This window comes from Sinohyriopsis cumingii, chromosome 5 (assembly GCF_028554795.1).
Source record: "Sinohyriopsis cumingii isolate HCF-2022 chromosome 5, ASM2855479v2, whole genome shotgun sequence".
Taxonomy (NCBI): domain Eukaryota; kingdom Metazoa; phylum Mollusca; class Bivalvia; order Unionida; family Unionidae; genus Sinohyriopsis; species Sinohyriopsis cumingii.
In genome coordinates this window covers 102,657,404-102,682,814 of record NC_142965.1, presented here as the reverse complement: position 1 = coordinate 102,682,814, position 25,411 = coordinate 102,657,404, and the positions used below count along the sequence as shown (strand labels likewise).

The window sequence follows — 25,411 nt, the reverse complement described above, 5'->3', positions numbered from 1 at the left end:
TGCCAAATCTGATGAAAGACCTGTCTATGATGTGTCAAATCTAATGTAACACCTGACTATGATGTGTCAAGTCTGATGTCAGACCTGTCAATCAGGCATATAACTGAACAATCAGATGCCTTTGCTGAGGTTTATATCATCCAAAGAGAAAATGCAATAGCTCATAATATCCATTCATATCCAAATCCTGTCTCTAACATGCATCTTGTTTTAACCCAGCTACCACTAAAGCTAAACTGTCCTCTCTACTTACAATTCTGCCATTAGCTCCGATGTCTCCCTTCTGACCTTGCACACCCTTGGCCCCATCAGTACCCTAGAAATATAATGCATATAGTTTGATAAATTAGCATGTTTACTATTATTATTTCAGCCATGCAATGAGGCTATTATACAACAGAGTTATCTGCCCATTATACAAGAGTTCTCTGCCCATTCTACAACAGAGTTCTCTGCCCACACAATAGGTGGTGTGTCAGTTAATACTTACTTCAAAGGCATTCAACAAACTACAGAGAAAATACTAATAGGACTTTGCAGTTTGGTCACCAAAACACATGAGCAAGAATTATAACACAGAAATGAATTTTTTTTTCAGGTACAAGGACGAATTTACTATGTGATAAAGAGAAAAAATGAATGAAAGAAATAAATATAAGCAATCATACTGTATCACAGTTTGTACCCTTTCAACAGAGAGTAATTAGTTGATTTACCAACATAGACTCTTATAATATGTACATAAACACAAACAAATGGTCACAGGCAATAATAATTTGAAAATTATAATACTGGGGAGATTGAAGGTTTATTTATGGAGAAGATCTCCAAAATGTAAATGTGTCATGTTTTTTGTAGAACATTACGTGCAGATTAAAAAGCCACTTCTATGGTGAAATTTACACCAACTGAATTCCCAAAATTTACCATCTAAATTAATGAAGAAATAGATTCTTCAAGATTGCCAAATGCAATACTTGAATAAGGCTCAGTTTGATTATATGTGACATCATTCTTAAACCAGCCTCTAATGTAGAAAAGTACAGATTTCACAGTGTTTTGAAGCAAACATGACATATTTTGTGTAGTATACAGTCACAAATTATGTAGAAGAAAAGAAAAAGGGCATTTCTTTCCTTTTTTAAAATCCTAAATGAAGATGCAGAAAGAGGGATCTATTGAGTATTCTGTGTCAAACAGGGAAATATTATGGAGTGCTTTCCAAGCAGGTCCTGTTACTTATTCTACAGTTTTCTGAATCACATACCTTATATACTTGCTTATAAGTCAAGTCAAAATGCAAACAACAAAGATCCTGATCTGCTATAGATTAATAAGCCTGCAGATCAGGGTCTATGTTGTTTGTTCTAAAGAATACTGACAACAAACTGCACAAACCCCGATCTGCTGGTGCATTATGCAATGGAAGGCCTGGGTCTGTCCAGTTTGCAGCTGGACTCTACTTATAAGTGAGCCAACAAGGTGTTTTACTTGATTATAGATGATGACTATCAGACTTTGTCACACAAAAGTTTACAGTAGATCATGTTTACTGTGTTTTTTTTAAAGAAATGTTGGAGTGTTTATCTTTTGAGAACAATATGTTTACATAGTTAATGGCCAATCAATAAAAAAATGTTTGTCTTCATGTAGATACACAATGATGTCACATGATATATCCAGTTACATATCGACGTCACATCAATGACTGTTATATGTCTGGTTACATATTAATGTCACATCAATGACATTATACTCTAATGATCACACCATTTTCAGCATTGATTTAACATAAGTGGACTACTTTAAATACTCATGTTACATACTAAATGTTCTTACTTGTCCCCAGGACACCTGATATTACATACTAAACTTAGTTGTCCCCAGGACACCTGATATTACATACTAAACTTACTTGTCCCCAGGACACCTGATATTACATACTAAACTTACTTGTCCCCAGGACACTGGATGTTACATACTAAATGTTCTTACTTGTCCCCAGGACACCTGATATTATATACTAAACCTAATTGTCCCCAGGACACCTCATATTACATACTAAACTTAGTTTTGCCCAGGACACCTGGAGACTTGATATTACATACTAAACAAACTTGTCCCCAGGACACTTGATATTACATACTAAACAAACTTGTCCCCAGGACACTTGATATTACATACTAAACTTACCTTTCCCCAGGACACGTGAACACCTAATGTTACATACTAAATTTTCTTATACCTAATTATACACACTAACCTTTTAATTGTCCCTAGGACACCTAATAATACATGCTACCTTTCTTACTTGTCCCTAAGACACCTAATGATACACACTAACTTTTTACTTGCCCCTAGGATACCTAATGATACATGCTACCTTTTCTACTTGTCCTTAAGACACCTAATGATACACACTAAATTTTTACTTGTCCCTAGGATATCCAATGATACATGCTAACATTCTTGTCTCAAGGACAGTTAATGATACACATTAACTTTTTACTTGTCCCTAGGATACTAATGATACATGCTACCTTTTTTTACTTGTCCTTAAGACACCTAATGATACACACTAAATTTTTACTTGTCCCTAGGATATCTAATGACACATGCTAACATTCTTGTCTCAAGGACAGTTAATGACACACATTAACTTTTACTTGTCCCTAAGACACCTAACGATACACACTTTCTTACTTGTCCCTTAGGACATCTTATCAATGTTTTCATTTTCATCTGTGACACAAGTTAGCATCTGCTACTCATGACAGCATTCCTGCATTCATTTAATTAATTTACTCATCATCACTTACTGCATTTCCTGAAGGACCAGGCAGCCCCAGAGGGCCAGGTTCTGCTGATTCTCCTTTTTCTCCCTTTTCTCCTTTTAGACCCTTGAAGGTTTTGTGCTCTGGTTGTCCTATCACCTCAGTGGGTCCTGGAGGGCCTGGTTCACCCCTGTCACCTACATCCCCCTGCAAGCAACAAGAATTGCTTCAATGTCAAAAGGAAATATCTTACAAAGCAATAAAAATAAATTATCTGAGAAAAGAACAAACAACTGCTACAATTCTAGACACACACACACACACACACACACACACACACACATGCACCCTTATTAAAGATATCAACAACTTGACCAATATAAATTTGAAACAATGCTTTCATCCAATTTTTCCTTAATTAAGGTGGTAATATACAATTTCAGACCCTGAATGACGTCAATCCTCTCATCCATGGATCTAATCTAAAATCCAATAGTCAGCATCAGTATTTATCAAAACCATGGAGTGAGGTAAATGGGTGTTTTAAAATGTCCATAGAACAATGGACTGACTAAAAGAAACGATAAATGTAGTGCTCCACATTTTCAGTTTTTTTTTTAATTTTTAAAATATCTTGGAATTTAACAAGTTTATTTTCCATATATTAAAACCAGGAAGAAATTGGGTTAAAAAAATTAAAAAGAAATAGTAAAAATGGAATGATTTTATTTTCCTAATTAATAATATACACATTTCAGCCCATGCTTACCTTTTTATTTAATGAGTTGATGTATTTTTAAATTCAGCACCACATTTAATGGAAATGACAAAACAGGGGAAAAACATCAAACATTTGATTTGCTGACTACCATCCTGTGTCCATGTATACAAAATCTTGCAGAAATTGATAAAGCGATCAGTTGGAAAAATTAATATACTAACAGTCTAAGTCAATGTTAAATTTCACTTACTATATATATTCACTTATAGGTTGAATCAGACTGCAAATAACATACACCCTTTCTGCTGCCATTTGATGTGCATGTGCGATTTGGACTTTTAAAGTAGCTTTAACAATTTTTCAGTCATATCGCTATGACGTCTGCAGTGTGACAGTTTATAGTGCTGTCTAGCGCTGGGGCATCATGCCACAGACATTTAGCTTCATTTCCCACCCAGTCACATTATCCTGACACAAGGCACACCAGTCCTAGCACTAATCTCTTAACAGTGAGTGCCAAGCAAGGCAGCTATGAGTACCATTTTTATAAGTCTTTGGTATGACTCAGTTAGGGTTCAGACCCACAGCCTCCCACATCCGAGGCTGATGTTCTAACTACAAGGCCACCGGAACTGTCTCATGTAATGTGCCAGCAGATAATGCTTCCTGTTGATTGTTCTGCTGATTACTACTAACAAGCTGCATAGACCTAGATCTGCTGACATATTTCATAATGGTAGAGCTGGGTCTGTGAAGTCTGCAGCTGGACTATCATTATAAGTCAGTACATAGTATGACCAGAAATGTAAGAGAATTTATCTGTTGACAGAGGTACAAGCATTTTTTTGTAATTCTAAAACACCCACTTAATGGCAAGCATCTCATTTGTATGCAAACATTTTACTTTGTTTTCCAATAAAATAGTTAAGAGACAGTTTCTAATTTTAACTTCAACCAAAAGCCTCTGACACCTTTTTCATTATATTGTCTTTAAATCAATTTCAAAACTCTTTCCCTGTCCTGTTTTTTCCTTTGCATTCACTAAGTCTAATAATCCAAACAGTGTTAAACGTTTTACATCCACCATTAGCAACTGACCATTTACATTTTGGTGGGGGGGCCCTTGATTTTCCTTTGAACAAGGATATCTTTTTCTTTCCCCTGAAGATAATTTTGTTTCCACCTTCAGGAAATACCACCCACCCCCCCCAATTACAGGCACACAAGAAAAGGACTGTCTCTTCATGTCATGTGGTTGCTATAACAGACAAGTCACAATCTCTTCATGTCATGTGGTTACTATAACAGACAAGTCATAATCTCTTCATGTCATGTGGTTGCTATAACAGACAAGTCACAATCTGCTATTTAAAAGTAATTACTCGGTCAGATTCTCCCTGAATGACTACAATTATGACTATGGAAGTTAGTCAGATATAGGTTTTGATATTGATGCAGAAAAAAAAAAGACTCATAATGTATAGGATTTTATTGATTGGAGACCTAGACAATAAAAACTATTGCAAAAAATTATGGTTGGTCATACAATTTCAATGGCATGATGGGAATGATTACTCTCATTAGTTTAAAACGTACCAAATATGTTTCAGTGAAAAATAATTTTACAACAATAAATGATCATATTTTCCACTAAAACCTTCAGTAGATAACAAATATGTACAAAAAGGTTTAAATGGTTCAACTTTATGTTGAACTTAACACATAAAACACTGCTTTGAAATGTACAGGCAGGCCTATTCACATGGAATCGTTTAGGTAACATGTTTTGTTTATATAGCACACTGCACTGTGTGGTTTTTGGAACATGTATAGCAACTAGCTGCACAGCATCACATGCCATGGGGTAAAGAGTTAACCTGGTTCTAATTTATGCAAACTTTGCTTTTCAAGATTTTTTTGCAGGATATCTTACTATAACTCTCAGAAATTTGACATGGATTAAGTGAGCTTACCAAATATTCTGTTCAACAGGATGTTATTTTTTCATATGATATCTAGGAGTATATGCTTATCAGTATTTTTATTTGGAATGTAATGTTTATCCTGTTAGATAAAGCCTTGCACACAATGCTTGCTGAGCCATAGCTTTTGAAAAGTCTGTTATCAGATGCCTATAACATTTGAATACCTCTCTCTCTCACATCACAAACTTTTCCACATAACATATTGATATATTATTATTCATGATAATTGCAAAGTGCTTTGACATGAGGTGCTGATTAGTTTTCGAAAACATCAAAAAGAATACTAATTTATTACCGTATATACTTACATAAAAGCCCAAATGCAAACAACATAGACCCTGATCTGCCATCGCATAATGCACCAGCAGATTAGGCTCTATATTGTTTGTTCTACTGATTACTCGTAACAAACTGCACAGATCCAGATCTGCTGGTGCATTATGTGATGGCAGATCTAGATCTGTGCAGTTTGCAGTTGGACTTGACTTAGGAATAGCATTTCTTTTAAATGTGTGCATCTATAGCTTAGTTTGTTTTCCAAATTTTGTTGGTAAATGAACATTAAATAATCTGAGGAATAAAATATGAAAAAAAATACCATGAAAAATTATGGATACCCAACTTTTGCAGTTTTCATCCCCAATTTCATTCTTCAATTTTGCAATTGTGCACAGTCTTCTAAAAGTGCAGACAAAAATGATTTTGTGAACAATCTGTTGTCATCTTTAAACACACATTTATACATCAATTCAATCCTATTCAGAGAAATTTAGACCTTCAGAATATTTCATTTTCAGATACCTTTGATCTTCTCAGCTAAACAAATTGTAGTCATTTATTACACATTTTTCATTGTAACAATTACAGCTTATTCCTAAGGTCAACCAGTGATGATTTTTTCCAGAAAATGGCAATGTACCAGATGACAAAACTGGGACTTGAAAATGGTATAGACACTGTCGTTTGAAGATTACATAACCTCTCACTCATTTTAAATTGTCACATCTATAAAATATTTTCCTGTATTAAACACAGACAAGGCTGATATAAAAGCTAAAGTTTTGCATGCTTTTGCCAACCATCTGATGCCAGAGTATTTCTGCTTACAGGAAAACAGTTTTTGATGTGAATGAAAATTTTGTAACTTCAGAAATCTGTCCATTGCAGCACAATGTTGGCAGTGGTACGAGGTTAATAATGGGGCTACCATCATAGTAACCATAACAATGTAAAACAAACAATGGTAATAAGTGAAACTGAACGTTCGACAGACAGGGCATGTATTCAGGGCATTCTAGAATTGAATTTTGCAGCAGGCATTAACTTACTGAATCTCCCTTGGGCAGCTCTGCAGTGTCTCCTATTGGACCTGGTGGGCCAGGTTCACCTGGTGGGCCTCTGGGTCCCTAAGTACAAAGATAGTAAACATGAATTTACAAAACAGTAGCATGGACACAATGAAAGTACCACAAAATTAAGCAATTTTATTGGATTAAATATTGTAATTTTACGAATTTAAAGCTCTACTATGTACAATCTAAACTTGTCATTCACCTGCAGACACATGGAGCTAAACAAATATATCATTTTGTACTCAAACTGAATTAATATCCTGCACACTATGGCACACTACAACATTTTGATTCACCAATATTGTTGCACATGATTCTTTTTCCTTGAAATCCTAAAATGGATTAGCAATGATTGTGGATACTGCACATTGTTCCATGCAAAGTCTGGAGACTGCACATACAAAATTGTCTCAGAAACTAAGTTACAGGCAAGAAGAGTCCCTTGTTGTGACTGCTGGCCAAGAAGAATTGTACAAATAAATGACAATTCCATTTCATTTCTTCTCTTCTTTAGAAGTCTTGTTTACCATTAATTATTGAAATCATCTGAAATATTTTTTTACAAATCCCAACACATGTATGGTCTAAATAAATTATATCATGTTTAAGCTATCACGTTCACAAGATGCAACAAGGAAAACAATTTGAATCATGACCCAGGGCTTGAATTTAACACTAATTTCTTTGCAGCAAGAAGGACTAGTATACTAAGAAATTTACTAGTCCTGCCAAATCTTTACTAGTCTCGTCCACAAAACAATGTCACACATTTGTATTGAGATTAACAACAATTTTATTTCATAAATAGCATTATCATATGAAATGCAGAAGTATAAATCCCGCTTCAAATCATCAATCAGTCAATTCACATTTATTGTTTCTCAAGATAATCTGGATCCAATTCCAGAAAGGGATCATGGTGTCCTTTCTTGTCCTCCATCTGCACTCTGGGTCCATTTGGGGTTTGTTCTGGTCTCCTTACCTGTCTCCCTGAAACATTCCACAAATGTATTGCTGTTGATGGATCATATGCTGGAATATCATTTGTATGAAACATTATAAAGAGTAGGTCGGACAGAACCCAAGGCTGCAAACATGATCCCCAGTCACTCTTCACCATTTTCATCTCTGAGAAACCCCTCTCAGCATCAGCAGAGTGAGCTGGGATTGTCAGGATAAGGTCATTTTCAATGTCAGAATTTTCTTGCAGTCAGCAGCATATGATTTTACTACTGTGGGCCAAGTCTGCAAGAAACCTTGCTTCATTCACACCTTTAACAAATTTCTGCCTTTCACTTTCAGCCATGTAGTGAGTAAATGTAACAACCTGTTTATCATTCCTGTAAGTCTCTCCAACACCAACTCCTTTCATCTCATCCAGCTGACACATTCATACAAAATCAGTGAAGGGTCTTCTGTTCTTTACGATAGCATGTGCATTTCTAGAAAAATTAACAAGCCAGTCAAACACATCCAGATTTAAACTTTCCAAGATCTTACCAGCGGTCGATTCTTCTGGTGGTATCTGCTTAGCTGCTTTTTTCTCTCAACTCTTTTTGTGTTGCCCACAGCTTTCATGTACACTGACTGATTCAATTTTAAAGTTCAAACAAACCGCAACAAAACTGGATGTTTTCTGTGTTTGTTTTTGCGAATTACGTACACCAGTTACACTGCATAATGTTCTTATCCTTATCATAATTCAGCCATTCCCTGTCTTTTGTTCATGTCTTCTGAAACGTTCGATTAAACTTTTCTCTATCTTAAGAATTATTACTCTCTTTTTCATTTTCATTCAACTTTTTTCTGGTGGCTGAATACCATCTGTAAAACGCCACATTTTGCCTGTCTTATAAGGAAGGAATTGTGCCTCGTTTTGAAATAAGAGATGTTACAGTATAGCTGATGCGAATTATTTTAAGTAAGAAAATGAATGGCACAATGTCCTTTATATAAGAAAGTCAGAGCAAGAAACATGTTTCAAAACACTAGCCTTTACCCCCCCCCCCCAATGAAATAGCCTCTCTCTAATAAAGACTTGACTTCAGCGGATGTTCTACATGATCAAAGCAGTGGCTATTGTAAACACTGTTATAAATTATTAGCATCAAAAGATAATGTTAGTTTCAGCTTGGAAAAGGTGTGTTCTCATCAAACAATGCCATCTTACTTGGCGCGTTGTATTTACCAGCTCTAATTACAGTCTCATCATTAATAGTGTAAGTTTGGTTATTGTTCCAAATTAATCGGACCTCAATGTATTGTTGAAATTAATAATAAGGCTGAAATTTTTCAAATCTTAGATGCCCATGCTCAGAGATTTTAATTCCCAACAAATGTACGGCATTCTGCTTGGATATCTCCATGTATATTCAATTATGTATTCATTAATGTAAGGGTAAAAATATAAAAACTATTCTTATCATCATAGAAAAAAAGTTGTATGGAAAGGATGTGTCAATAATGTAATCATAATAAATTGATCTAATGTGAGCAAAAATTTTTTCCATGTTCTCATGTGTTGTATATTGCGTTGTAGTTTGTTACTGAGGTCGAGCGAATGAAGTGCGATACCATGTCATTTTCTCATTTAATTCATTCTTGGATTAATTAGGATCAATTACCAAACTTCTGTTGTTAATGACGGGACCGTAATTTGCGCTGTTAAGCAAGATGCACAAAATCGGATGGCTTATTGTCATAAAAGTGCACCTTTCTGAAGCAGAAATTGACTTCATCTTCAATGCTAATATTTTATGACTGTGTTTACAATGGCCACTGCTTTGATTCTACAGAACATCTGCTTAAGTCAAGTCTTTATTAGGGAATGGAGTAAACAAACGCTGACTGTAAATGATAACTGAAACTTACTAGCCCATCAGACTATTACCATTATGAAAGTTGCTAGTCTAACAGGAAATCTACTAGCCTCGGGCTAGTGGACTACCGCTAATTTCGAGCCCTGTGACCTATGACCTTGAGCAATTGTACATGGTGGCAGATTATTAATAATGTTGGTCAAGAAGTCAACGTGCATCACCATATCTAAGCTGATTAAAATCCATTCATTATATTTAGTTGTTATTTATTTATATTGAATTCACAAACCATTATAATGCAAATCCATTTAATTTCTATTTGATTCCATGGTAACAATAGACTTTATTGCACTTTTCAAGATACATTTCAGACAACCCCAAAATGAGGTTTTATAAAAATCTATTGAAATTATTTTATTTTATGCTGTTCACAAGACAGCATTTAGGCCCTGAATAATAACCACTGACCTTGAAAATTGACTCTAAAACAGGCCTGAAAAAGCCACTCATTCACTCTTGTTCATGAGTGGCCAATTAAAAACTTTGTTAGTTTTGAAAAAGCTCAATCAGGCAAATGCAAATAATCAAAGCTCATTTTCAAATTAACAAAAAAAAAAACATAATGTGTTTTTCTAAGTTAATAGTGAATTATCCTAGTCTATGAAGACGAAACATGTTTAAAGGCAACAATTCTACTCCATAACACCAGCTCATACTGTATCATATACTTAAATGGCTACTCTTGTGTATCTAGTCTATTATCAACAAAAATGGCCACAAAGATAATTTACATCTAAAATTTTAATCTTAATCAGATTTATATCTAATATATCAGGAACAAATTAAAAAGTTGCACAGTGCCTATGTTAAAGAAAGGGTTTTTAAAACTGTCTGGTTACCTAGTAATTTACCTTTACTCCATCATTTAGTCATCAGATGAAGGATAATGAGGATGGGTACCAGTCAAAGTGGACTGGTTTGTCAAGCTAAATAACTCAGTTGAAACAAAAAATTTTCAAGTTTGGTCAAGTTCCTTTTGCATTAATTCAGTGTATTGTGTTCACAAGAGTTTTCAGTAAACAAATTATATATTATGTATCTTAGACCTTGAACCCAGGGTCATGGAAGGACTGTCATGAAACTCATCTGAGAATTCAGATTCAGGTTGAAATAAACCTACATATTGTTAAGTTTGATGACAGAGGAATGAGGACAACCATGTGACAATGTAACTTCAAGTGGCCTTAAGCCATTAAAGCTTAAAATTTGCCACTGAAAACCACAGCAACAACAATGAAATAAGATACGTGCATATCTAACTGTACAGAAATACTTTGCATACAAATCCAAAATTAAGGTAACATGCTAAAAAAATAAATATTTATGATGAAAGTTTCCCTCCTACCTGAAGACCTGGATCTCCTGTCATTCCCCTTGGACCAGGACGACCATCAAATCCTGGCAAACCCTGAGTAACAAAAAAAAAAATATAATAATAATAATAACAATTGTTCACACATGTATAATCATAAAATATTAGGGACACATACAGCTTTAAACTGAAATGCTCTAAATTCCTTATATATTATTCTGTATAACAATGAAATATGATACCACAGGTCACACACAAACTTGATTCTACCCAGACATGATTGTCTTCCATCAAAAAAGCTGAAAATTTTTAAGGGGGGTTTAAGGGTTTACCCCAAATGAAGTCTCGAGGGGCAGCCCCTGTCCAAAAACGCATTTTACAATCATAAAAGCACTGCTTCTGGCGCAACTTATAAACATAAAAAAAAAAAAATCATTTAAAATAATAATAAACTTACCAAAAATGTTCACCAATATTATTGATGCTGAAGTTAAGTCACAATAATTTGTCAATTTTTGCAGCAAATATATTATACTTCTCTCTTTTCAAAACAAATCTGTGAAATAAACACCCAAGTACATCAACTATATACAAATAATCCCATACATTCACTTGTCTTTTTCTCCAGTTGACACAACCTGTTGATATGCCAGTCAAGCTCTTTTTGCAGCTATTGGCAAAGATTTGTTTAGCCTTCCTCTTTGTCACCACTGACTTTTGTGGCACAATATACAATCATTTCTTTTCCATCTCAATGAGAGCCTTTTTCCTTTCAAGCTGGTGTTGTTTTGGCTACATGCAGTGCGCATATTCTGACAGAGGACTACATCTGTTCTCTCATGCAAGAAATCTTTCTTCTTACAGTATTTAATTGCACTCTTTCCAGATGCCTTCCAAGCTTCAATTATTCTCTATGCAGCTTCTTTTGTAGGTGCTCTTCCAAACTTTTCCAACCACAATTACCGTAATTCAGATCTTTATTGCAGAGCTCAAAAAATGCCAGGCCTCTAGCATTCAGTTTTCTTATAAACTGACCAACTAAGTTTCTGTCAACTTTTCACTCCAGCCATTCCCATTTCCATACGTTTTTTTAACCTTTATCTAAACTTTTTGTGTCATGGTCTCTCTCAACAACTCAAGACACCATATTTTGCAAGCATGCTTCTTCTTTCCATTGCCATCAGTTTCCATTACACAAAGATTCATTGGATGAATTAAAACCTTTGACCAATCAGAATACTCTTTATGAAAGTCGTGTGCTAACTAATATATGGAACAAATAATTTACAAGGGTTATTGCAGAGTGAGACTGGACAGACCGTTTTAAAAAACCCAGATTAGAGATGATATTAAAAATGGACTATATCAAGAAAAATCTGATTCAAGACAGGCGAAAAGCAAAATTCCACGTTAAAACAGAAAAATCATGTCTGTACACCTAATGTAAGATGGGCTATGTAAAAATAGGAATAACTCATGTAAGCAAGAATAATACAAGTTGTCCCATGTATTGTGAGACAAATCCCTGAGAAGGGATCATAATATGTTAGCACAAATGCAGGTAAACAGCTGAACCATGGAAAGAAATAAGTGTCATACAAATTGTGGGATCTTTGGAAGATTTGGTTTTACATGGACAAGCTTGGCGCAAATGTGGAAATGTGGCAAAAAATGCAGATAACATATGATGCTAAACCAAACGAGAAATAACAAATTACATGATGTCATACAATGTCAAAGTAATGATGGACCAATCAATCAACTATCATGATGTCATGTGATTAAGTTAACAGTATAGTGTGAGATGAGATACAGATTTTTTCCATTGGCATTCCATCTGGAATATCTCTATCTGTCTCTGATATCAAAAAGATCTTCAAGAAGATTATAAGGAGACTGTTAAATTGTGTCAAATCTGGCATCTAGTCAGTTTGATATTTGCATTTTGTGGGAAGTTGGTGGCAAATTATGTGCCTAATTGTTTGATTGCAAAATCTCCTTATGGTGTCTTATTCACAGAAATGAACTGATTACTGAGACCAATAAAATATTGTGAATTTTAGAACCATTTTTTGCACTGATTATTAGTGGAATTATCTTCTTTTTGCTTCAATGGACCACCTGGCATATGCTCTTTCATTTTGGTAGGGCTAAGAATAGAATACATTTCGCTTGATTTAACAGGTTCCCACATGGGATTGTCCTGTAAACAACAAAATCTGGAGATTAAATCTCTTTAAGAATTAAAATGGCTTTAGATAAAGGAATTTATGTATCTTATACTGTACGGGCACTGAATATTTTGCATACATCTTTATATCTGGTTTAGCAGCCATTATGGGGTTCTTTTGAAGTTAATTTATGGTAATATCTCATCTTACCTCCAAACCATCAGGTCCAGGATCTCCCTCGCCACCCTTGTCACCAATTATGATTCCAGTGAAATCTCCTGGTTCACCCTGCAGATAAAAATGATTTTAAAAATATAGACCAAGACATAACTGTACCTGAGGAAAAACAAACATAACATCATAGCTGCCAACCTTCCAGGCTCACAATTAGTGAAAATAGGGATAAAAAGTCGTGAATTTGGACATGAATTAGTGAAAAATACCATGACAATAACTCCATCCACTCTGACCGTCAATACAACACTATATCAAGATCGCAATATAAAACTAAAACACTACATATATGCAGAAATATTTATTTATCAAGACATGATACTGTGGCAGACTTGAACTTCCTCAACTGCTTGATCGTAAATTTGTTTTCTAAACAGTTCAGACTTCTTGCCTGCTGGTTGATCTTGGTGACTAAAATTGCTGACAAATTTTTTGCAGCTAAGGAGGCCCTAAAGTCTGTCTTATTTCTCCTCACTAGAGAAAATACTCTTTCACTGTCACTGTTGCTGTGAGGAATGCACAGGAGCTGCAGCACTTTTGGTTCTTCCACAGGAAAATTTGGAAGCGATTTTCGAGTCTGGGAACATTTGTTGGAACAAATGTTTAGCATGGTCTCCAGCTGATAAAAGTAGATTGTGTTCGAGAAGAAAACTCACAAATAATGCTTCAGCGTTGGTAGCTTGCAGGTCTTCCGCCGATGGCTTAAAATATTCCAGAGCTGAAATCTGCAAATTGTTAATTTCCCAACTTCTACTTGTTTTTTGCAACCGATGTGCTTCCTCACATCGTCTCTGCGATGGCACACTGAGTGCAAAAAGCATGATGAATATCAATGTTTAATGGCAGAATGCACGGCCAATTTTTGATATATTCCAAATTAAACTTTTTGAGCAATACATTTATTTTGCCTTGGTGGTTAAGACATTTTCAAAATCTTACATGCGATGCTGAACGGTAACTCATATCAGTGTTGGTGATGCATGCACGGAGCAAAATTCCGGTTTGGCCCCAGTTTCTCTCAAAAGCATTTGTAAAACTACTCTTATACATATAGATTAAAAAGGCTAAAATGCTTGCTACTGGGCCAGCTGTACTAATGGGCTGTAGATCTACTAATATCATGACCAGCAACACCGGACCATTTCGGCAACTGCGAATATCACGACTAGCACTTAACAGGAAATCAGTTATTTTATTAAAGATTTAAAATAATTGAGAATTAGAGAATTCATTAATTTTTGGCTTGCGGCGTGAATCCGTGAATCACTGAAAAAGTTGTGAAATTCACGCCAAATTCGTGAGGGTTAGCAGCTATGTAACATGACTGAAAATTCAAACTGAATGGCCAAATGAAGTAACCATGAGATCAGAAGCAAAAGGAATTTAAATTTTCAATTTCAAACACAAATTTTAGTCTGGTTGAGGTACCCACCTTACTCTGGCTGGCTGAGAATGAACTTCAAATACAAACCCTATCTTCAGCTGACAAGTTTTGAAACCTGGCAAAGCTAATTGGTGATGTGACCATTATTAAAATGATTGACAGCTAAAGTGTAATGCAACACCTTTGAATGTTGAACTAATTTACTAATGAAAGTTACAAGCTAAACTCACACTTCTGTTTCCTTCTGTCATCTATCTAAATTTGATAGTTTCCTTGTGTTCATCTATCTAAATTTGATAGTTTCCTTGTGTTCATCTATCTAAATTTGATAGTTTCCTTCTGTCATCTATCTAAATTCCTTGCTCAAAATGTATTATGAACATGGATGAATACGATATGTACTTGATTACAAGTCAAGTCAAACTGCAAACTGCACAAACCCAAATTTTCCAATGAATAATCCACTGGCATATCTGGTCTGTGCAGTGTGTTAGGAGTAATCAGCAGAACAAAATAACGCAGACCTGATCTGCAAGTGCATTATGCTATGGCAGATCAGGATCTTTGTTATTTGCAAAATGACTCTACTTATAAGCAAGTAGACACAGTATATTTACCTTTGGTCCTGAGAATCCAGGAAGCCCTCTGGGTCCAGGAAGACCTGGCAAACCATCTCGCCCTGGGTTTCCAGCCAACCCCTGTAAAGAAAACAATACATTTATGACACATGAGGTTTTCAATTGAAAATGGCTTGCACTTGCAGACATGCAGTAGGTTCATGTCAAGCAGATACAATGTAGCATGATGTGGCCAAAACAGATTTAAATATTGCAAATTTTCCGATGTAATGAGTATATATTGTACATCACTCCCTCACTATAAGGGCCTTTATTAACACAGTTTCTGTTACAAAGCATATATTGTCATGGATCCCATCTTAACAAGTTACAGTAAAATTATATGTATGGTGTTAGACAGTCTCACAATAAGGCCCATCATTATAACACAGCTCCTGTTATAAGGTGGGTGTGATAATGAATCCCATTTCATTAAGTGGTAGTAAAATTATATGCATTATGTACTTCATTATAAGACACTACAAGGCCCATCATTATAACACAGCTCCTGGTATAAGGTGGGTGTGCTAATGAATCCCATTTCATTAAGTGGCAGTAAAATTATATGTATTATGTACTTCATTATAAGACACTACAAGGCCCATCATTATAACAAAGTTTCTATTATAAGGTGGATAAGATCATGGATCCCATTTCATCAAGTGGTAGCAAAATGATATGTATCATGTAATTCATTATAAGGTAGTCTCAGTATAAGGTGGTATACTCCAAGGTTTGCATGAATGGCATTATAATGAAGGAGTATTGTGGTTATTTTGTTCCTAATTTAACCAAAACTCCATTTTTATGTTTTAAGGAACAAATTACCATCATCCTTCAATTAAAAAGTTACGACGGTCCCAAAATTAACAAGTTACCTTGGGCCCTTAATGAACAAATTACCCTGGTCCATTAGGGTTTCTTTTACAGTAGCTGTAATATCTATATAAGTTACAAGGTGATGTACAACAGATTTCATACCATTGCTCTCCCTGATACAAACAGCCTGTGGCAATCATTTTATGCAGAATGTTTGCCCACATACTGGTAGATGTTTGTTGTGTTAAATTTCTCAAAATCGTTGAAGTAACCAGCTCAGATTCAACAGTACAAGGCTGGATTAGTTCAACAATGTAAGAAGAAACATTTCTGAGTCATAAGAGTGGAGAATTAAAATATGCCAGATTAGTAGAAAGCTTTACACTGAGAAACAGCTGTCTTCTACGGTTATATTGTTCTAATTTCAGTATTAGATAATGGCTGCACCATGTAATCATAAAATGTGAAGATGCTTTCTTTGCTAAAAATTCCTGTGTAGATACTTAAGTTTCAACTATACAAGTATCTGAAGCATATACAAGAGTGATTTATGCACTAATAATCAGAAATTACCTAACTAACCTGACAGAGATGTGAATGACTCATACATTAATAATCAGAAACTACCTAACTAACCTGACAGAGATGTCAATGACTCATACATTAATAATCAGAAACTACCTAACTAGCCTGACAGAGATGTCAAAGACTCATACATTAATAATCAGAAACTACCTAACTAGCCTGACAGAGATGTCAATGACTCATACATTAATAATCAGAAACTACCTAACAAACCTGATAGAGATGAGACTGACTCATACATTATTAATCAGAAACTACCTAACTAACCTGACAGATCTGAATGACTCGTACAGTATTAATCAGAAACTACCTAACTAACCTGATAGAGATGAGATTGACTCGTACAGTATTAATCAGAAACTACCTAACAAACCTGATAGAGATGAGACTGACTCATACATTATTAATCAGAAACTAACAAACCAAAGTGACAGATGAAAATGACTTGTACACTAATAATAAAAAACTGCTTAACCAACTGACAGAGATGGGAATGACTTGTACACTAATAATCATTAACTAACAAGCCAACCTGACTGAAGCATCATTCTTGAACAGATCAGGCAAATCCTGACAAGTTTAAATATTTTAAAAAGTCTGTTAAAAAAGTCTTAACTTTGCCAAAATTCTGACGATTTTAACCTGTGCCCAATGGATGTGGTATGGTGTAACAATAATAAATACATGTACCACTTAATACTTACATGTACCAGTTAATACTTACATGTACCAGTTAATACTTACATGTACCACTTAATACTTACATGTACCAGTTAATACTTACATGTACCAGTTAATACTTACATGTACCACTTAATACTTACATGTACCACTTAATACTTACATGTACCAGTTAATACTTACATGTACCACTTAATACTTACATGTACCATTTAATACTTACATGTACCAGTTAATACTTACATGTACCACTTAATACTTACATGTACCAGTTAATACTTACATATACCATTTAATATTTACATGTACCAGTTAATACATGCAAGTATCTGTAGCACTGAATACTGACAAATACTTGTTCCACTGAATACTGACAAGTAAATGTACCAAAGAAAACTATATACCATGAATTCATTTCTTTCTGTACTTATCAATTTTCATAGTTTTGCACAAAAATCTTATTTTGGTGGGTATTGTTTGTGTCATTTCCACAGAAATAACTATGCTTGTTGGGGTTTTAAATTCATGTTTATAACTATCACAAAAATGAACATTGGTAGCCCACAAAAATAGTGAATCCCCTCAAGACTGACATCTTTTTTAAGTCCTGAAATTTTCCTTCTTTAATATCTATTCTTCCCAGTAAACCAAAACCCTCAATTCTGAATACCGAAACAAATTTCAAATACAAATTTCAAGTTTGTGCTTAAGAAAAAGAAAACCAAACTAAATTCCAACTTGGAAATATACGTTAACTGCTAAATTCCTGACGCATGCTGAGAACAGCTAAAATATGGTTACCAAGTACTGTAGTGGGCTGTTCTGTGAGGCCAAGACCCAGAAAATGTACCACGGGCATGCAAAGTTTTTACAATACATGACACATATGCCAACATATCAGGGGTCGGCAACCTACGGCATGTGTGCCACAGGGAGTCACATCAAGAGGTTTTGTGTGGCATGAGAAGGGCAGCCAAAATTTTCGATTTTAACAGTGTTACTCTCTTACTGGTGGCATGTGCTCATTCATTTTGTAATTAATCTGGAAAGTGGCATGATTTGTAAAATAGGTTGTTGACCCCTGCAACATATATTAGGATTAATCTGAAGTCTTTGCAACACATGAAAGAGCCAGCTTTTTAAGTATATTATTTAAAACAAAATGCCTAAAACAATTTAAGGACTTTTTATTAGATTATCTAACTCTGATGCTATTCATTTGCATACTTGATTAATAGAACATTGTTTACTTGTTGATGTTAAATTAAATATCAAGACTTGATTACCAGGCACATGGCTTTGCTTTTGATGCTTTGCCAATGGAAACAGACAAAGCAGTATTCTAGAAGTCCGATTCATTCACTCAGTGACATACCCTGTAGATTTAGACCTTATACTGAGATTGAACTTAGCAATTGATGAGCATTGTTTGGCTGCAGCACAAGAAATGGAGTTACCATGACAAATAAGATTAGTTGGAGAAAAATATATGAAAAAACCCAATACTACCATACTTCCTCTATGCAGGCTCTTGAACTACATACATTATGAGTGTTATGTAATATTTAAACATTACAGAGTATCATTTTTAATAATAAATGGCATAGAGTAAAGTTATAAAAGTAGCTCATTCCTCAAATGTATTTTGTGATGAGGACTGTCTTTCTATGTGGAACAACTGTATTTCTGTGTGACAAGATGTGATTTTTGGAAGAAATGTATATTGTTCAGTTATTTCTTCATTGAATACATTAAAAAAAATATCAGCCTTTTGAATTGTGTGCATTCTTACACATGGATGGTCTCATTATTACATCCTTCCTCTCTTTCATCACATAAGCGCTTAGAAAAAGAGTTTGTTTTTTTACAGCTGCAAAAACCTCAAAAACAACCTTCTCAAAAAAACCCAAAACACTTGGGTCCCAGGGTTTTTCAGATTTGAGGGGTTTCATTGTATTTTGATATATCAAGTACATACATGCTATATTTGCAACATTTAATCATGCTTTTTGTTTTTACTCAACTAATATAATATATATAATTAGCTTTCACACATAAATCTAAGTAAGAATTTTTTTCCAAGGTATATAGGAGGAAGAAATTCTTTTTTTTTTAAATCCTAACCCCACCCCCTGGGCAACAAAATGTATCAAAGAAATGCTGAGAGTCTGAATCAACAATGATTGGATTGGATCCAAAACTTTATCTCTAGCCCTACTCAGTAATATATGTAGCCAAGCCTTGCCTCCCATGACTTTTAAAACAATTTATCAGGCAGGCTTCTTGTGACATGTATCACAGACAGATTTTCATATAATACAATTTCTTAAATTTCGTTTTGTGACCTGGTCACAACTCATAAAAAATTAACATCACTGAGTGGAATCAAATAATTACAAGCTTTCAAAATCATGAATGATGAAGACATTTTTTTTTAAAGAAACATAAAACTTTGTTAAATGATGCTCAATTTTTTTCTTTAAATACATGAATAATAAAGATGCTGAGAGCTGAACTATTGAATGGACAGCTTGGATGAAAAGAAAATTAAATTTGATAACAAAGGAAAATAGTATTCATTTACCTTGGATCCATTACAACCTGGAAACCCCATCTCTCCTACAGGTCCTTCCAACCCATCAAGTCCCTAAAATTTGGCAAACATAAACATTATTTTAATCATTCCAAAAGTACGTCAGACAATGGAGTAAAAGATCAAAAACTGTAACATCATTTGTGACTGATCAAAACAAAATCTCAAGCTCAGGAGTTTTATAACTTTCAATCCTGGCCCCTCCAGGATAAAACTAACTTGACTCAACTCCAAATGTTCTGACCAATCAAAAGTCTGCATTTGACAATGTCAAACAGTACTGTATAACTCGCCTATAAGTCGAGTCCAAATGCAAATACAGATCCTAGACTGCTGAGACATAATCCACTGCAGATCAGAATCTATGCTTGTTCTACCGATTACTATTAAGAAACAGCAGAGAACTGGATCTGCCATCACATTATGCAACAGCAAATCTGGGTCGGTGCAGCTTGCAGTTGGACTCAACTTATAAGCAAGTATATACAGTAAAGTCTGGAGTTAAATTTGTTACTTGAATGTTTGCATAAAGAATTATGATGGAGGAGCCAGACTCAAGTATGACCTTTAGATTTAACATACACCAATTCGCAAGTAGTTTTTCTTTTGTAATGAAATTTTTTATTGATTGAGAGTGAAAACTCATTTTCAAAATTAATGACAAATGATCAAAATACAATTAATTACATTTTTTTAAAGTCTCAATTAAGCACATTGCAATTATATATAAAGATACTTTTCTTTCTGCAGAAATGGAATCTTTCACAGGAGATAAATGTGTTCCAATCAGTGACCACTTTGGAAAATAATGCAGCAACTGATCAGCTTCCATTTTATTCAAGTCTGGTGATGACTTTCTTGTAGATGGCTGATTTGAGGATGGATGCATGCATTACTAATGTCACAGCAAAAGTCCAGGTTTGGAGGACCGAACAAATACCTGTTTGTTAATGTGACAACAACATTAAAGCCAGGTGGCAGTATCGAATAACTGTGGAACAAAGTATAGATTTAAACTGGCAGCTTGTCAACATAAATGATTAGATAAAAGGATTTGTTAATGTTGGGATCTTGGACTTGAGTTGACATATACATTTACTTTAATCGCATTGTTGAAGCATAACAAATTTGGTAGTAACAGAAGGTCATGGGCCTAGGACTTTGTTGGGTTTTTTTTGTAGATATAGGTGGCTTGTCAATATAAGAGATTTTGTATCTTGTCTTTTATTACATTTTTGTTGTCTTGTGCTACTGTCCATTTAAAGGACCAACCATTTAATTTTCATGAGGGCTTTGGATTACTTTGCAAAAATGTGTCATTTCCAAATATATGTAACTTGAAACAAAAACTCTTGCCCAGAATTTTATAAACAATTAACTAATTACATAAATCATATTATTTGAATGAAAGGCTATAATGAGATCAAGGATGATCAGGTATGCCACCTCCTTGAAGATTAGATGGTTGGTCCATTACAAAAAATAGGGATGTTGCCTCCCCTTAAGATTAGATGGTTGGTCTATTACTAAAAATAGGGACAGTGCCTCCCCTGAAGATTAGATCATCTGAAAAACGAATATAGGTTATCACTTTACATACTACAGCCTCCATGATTTAATCATTCATCATAAAGAGAAATATCTGTATCCAGTGTATATACATACTACTATTCCAGGCACTCCAGTGAAACCAGGCAAACCTGTTTCTCCCTAAAAAGAAAAAAAATGGACATAATTGACAAAAGATAAATATAAAAATATATATAAACAGACCTGAAGGTATAATATAAATGTTTTTCTGGTTCAACTGTTACAAATTTGATTTGTTTAAGAAACCATTCTGATGGGCAGCTTTACGACTGAATTTTTATAGCTTTGAAATAAGAAATTGCTTCTACACAAGCTACAGGTTCTTCTTTTCTTTCCAGATTAGACAAACCTGCACATAACTTATTCTCAGATATTAGTTTCATTTCAGACAACAAGTGAAGTTTCAAGGTGCTATACATTTATCCAAGAGACAGATGATTTGCAAGACATGAAAAAATCCTATGAAACTATGAATTTACTCACAAGAAATTCATTGTCTGCACTTTGAAAATGTGACTTAATTATGGTACTTACCATCCATCTGCATTAGAACTGCTTCTGAAGTCTAATAAATTAAACTGACAAAAACTAAAAACTAGCAATTTGAAAGCTTTGACTTGGGGTTCTCAAGCTGACAATTGGTAAAAGGGTTCCGCTGGTTTTTTTTTTATACCTACCTTGTTCTAGATGGGTCTGAAACCCCATAACAGACAGATTGTTTGATTTTGATTCCCAACCCTGTTATAGACAAATCCATGACCCCATAACAGGCAGATCATTTGATTTTGAATACCATGTGTCTGTAAATTCAAGACGAATACTTAGGAATATTAATAAGGACTAGTGTCTCACATCTTTTTATCTCATCTCTTTAATTTCTGTATTCAACATAAATAATGATAAGACATTCTACTATTGATATTTTCCCCATGGTAAACACAGAAAATGGAACAAGTATCTTTAATTGTTGTTGTAAATTGAACCCCTGTTTCACAAAGATCTTGAATCCCATGCCCCAACTGTAAGAACACCTCACCCTATTCTCCTGAATTAACTAAAGATTTATTTCCTTAATCAAAGATAATATGGGCCATTATTTGAATAGCAAGTAGTAACATTAAATGTACAAAATAATTTACTGGTAAATTAGAAAGGAATTTATTTTAATACTGCACAAATTTATAAAAACATTAATTTCCATCAATCTCATGAACATTTTGAAACAAGACAGACAAAAATCATGTGCATTTTGCAAAAGTCTATATTGCACATATGCAATAAGACATTTATCTTATTTTATTATTTACAAAAAATAGCTATGTAAATATCATTATCATCATTGCCATCATCATGCTAGAAATAATTATGCCTTACAAACAAAGGCCAAAAATTTGATGCTGGCAGACAGTGAAAGAAACCACCCCTGACAGACATGTTTTATCTTTAGAAATATTCCTGCAAATACAAAAGTGCAGGAAAAAATCATTAAAACATTCAGTTAAATAACACTCACTCTTTCCCCCTTCATCCCCTGTAAACCAGGTTCCCCTGAATCCCCGGAGAGTCCTCTTGGTCCAATGGGACCCTCTGGTCCTGGAAACCCTGGCAGCCCTTGTGAGCCCTGCAACCCTGTAAGTCCAAGAGCACCCTGAAAACAAATCATAATGACTGTAATTTTCAAAAGAGCAATAAGGGTATATGTACATTGCTGATAATGAAAGAAGACGAAAATCAAGTACAGTGGTCCTCTTCTTGAATAGTCCTCCAACATTACACACACACACACACACACACACACATCCATCCATGGATACATACACCTTTTATAGCCAGAATATTGGGGTTTAAAGAAATCTCACAAACACTGGTTATTTTCCAAATTCAACACATTGACATCTGTACCAAAATACCAATAAAGTGCCTAACTTTTGTAATCCAAGTAGCTTTAATCTATACTGTTTTCTATTCCTTGGACAGTAGGTTTTGACTATTTACAAGCTATTATTATCACCAATAACTGATCAAGATAACCACTGAGAAGCACAGTATTATTCAGTTTGATTCAACAAAATTCCAGTCACCATAAAGTAGAAATTCAATGTTAGCCATTGTTGCTTCTCTCGTACATTACAAGATGTTCATGAAAAGGTTCAAGAATAAAATCAATCAATCTGGTGACAAGTTCACATCCTTTGTAAACACTAAGCATTTTATGTAATAGCTAGGTAGACACTGAAGTTTATTGCAATAGCTACAAATTAGTTTGAAAACGGTATGTTTGTCATTAACGTAACAGATGGAGATAGTTACAATACTATAGCAAAGCAAGAAAACTAGGTTACTGTAATGACTTGTGACAGCAATTAGTCATTTCCCTCAAGGCTAACTACAATGATCAAAGATCAATACCTAAGCTATATCAAAAACTTCAATCTATTTTTTTCTGGAGTTGGCAAGGAAATGATTTTAATTATCAGAACTGAGTTTCATAAAACTAATCAGAAATGATAATAATCAAAATAATATGCTGTATTACTTTTTACAGGATTAAAATCGGTGATTTTTTAAAAAGATGATAGGCCTATTTAGGCCCAAGAATGATCACAAAACCAAATAATGCAACTGTATTTAATTTATGCTTTTTGAAACGCTGCTATATTGGATACTGGATTTGCATCATTTGTGTAGACTAGAAAGGACTTACCATATAATAAACATGTATAAGTCAGGTCAAAGTGGAAACCATAAAAACACTGATCTGCCATAGCATAAAGCACCTGCAGACCTACTGACTACCCCTAACAAATTGCACAGACCCAGATCTGCTGGTGCATTAAGTCATTGCAGATTTGGATCTGTACAGTTTGCAGTTGGACTTGTCTTATAAGCGAGTATATATGGTGTGCCGTGATGCTTTCTATGAAATTGGGTGAACTTCTGCTGATTGGTTTTTGTTTTTAGTAACAATGGTCATACTGAAAGTAATTAGCATTGATTCTGAAAACTTGATAGTATGTCATGCCAAGATGCTTTCTGTCAAATGTCGTCAGATTCTGTAATGTAGTTTTATGAAGAGTCATTTTAGGTTTTGTTGCTTGTTGTTAGCAATGCAGCTAAATCTGACTGCAGATGTCAATAATCTTTAGTCTTTTTTACCATCATGCTTTTCTTTTGTACAAAATTGAAGTTTTATTCTATATTTAGTAACAGAGCCAAACTTAATTACTGATAATCATCATTTGTATAAATTGATGAGGTGTTTATTCCAGGATGTTTACATCAAATTTGGTAAAATTCTGTTCAGTGGTTTGTAACAAGGTGTTATTCAATGGTTTATCCATGTTTTGGAATGCTAGTTATATTTGATAGCAGATGTCATTTGTATCAATCTGAAAAGGCCATTAGGCCAGAAATTTTAGTTTTTTCCTAAGAATCTGGTCAAGTTCTGTTTTGTATTATTTTAAGGAAGAAATCATTGAAAGGTTTTTCTGTCCTTGGTAGCAGTGGCAATCTTTGATGGCAGATTAAAAAAAAAAAAGCTGAATGACTTTCATTTCATGGTGGGTTTTTTTAATAAGATTGTTTGAAATCGGTCAATAGGTGTTTTTTAAAAAGATGAAAAGATCATATGCAAACTGATGACAGACAATATATGTTTGACCAGGACAACATACAAGCTGACTTGATGCTGGGACCAGGTGTGCTAAAAACACA

General features: G+C 34.4%; 1 protein-coding gene across 1 annotated transcript in view; it reads right to left on the bottom strand.

Moving 5' to 3' along the window:
- The window catches only part of LOC149799904 (uncharacterized), a 148,412-nt gene that overhangs the window by 108,944 nt on the left and 14,057 nt on the right, over positions 1-25,411 (bottom strand). The window contains exons 3-11 of the mRNA XM_089959354.1: positions 23,211-23,345; positions 21,773-21,817; positions 20,099-20,161; positions 15,430-15,510; positions 13,405-13,482; positions 11,057-11,119; positions 6,809-6,886; positions 2,820-2,981; positions 254-316 (exon numbers count right to left, since the gene is read on the bottom strand). Coding sequence (XP_089815480.1) covers positions 254-316; positions 2,820-2,981; positions 6,809-6,886; positions 11,057-11,119; positions 13,405-13,482; positions 15,430-15,510; positions 20,099-20,161; positions 21,773-21,817; positions 23,211-23,345 — 768 coding nt within the window. The remainder of the gene's footprint in view (positions 1-253; positions 317-2,819; positions 2,982-6,808; positions 6,887-11,056; positions 11,120-13,404; positions 13,483-15,429; positions 15,511-20,098; positions 20,162-21,772; positions 21,818-23,210; positions 23,346-25,411) is intronic.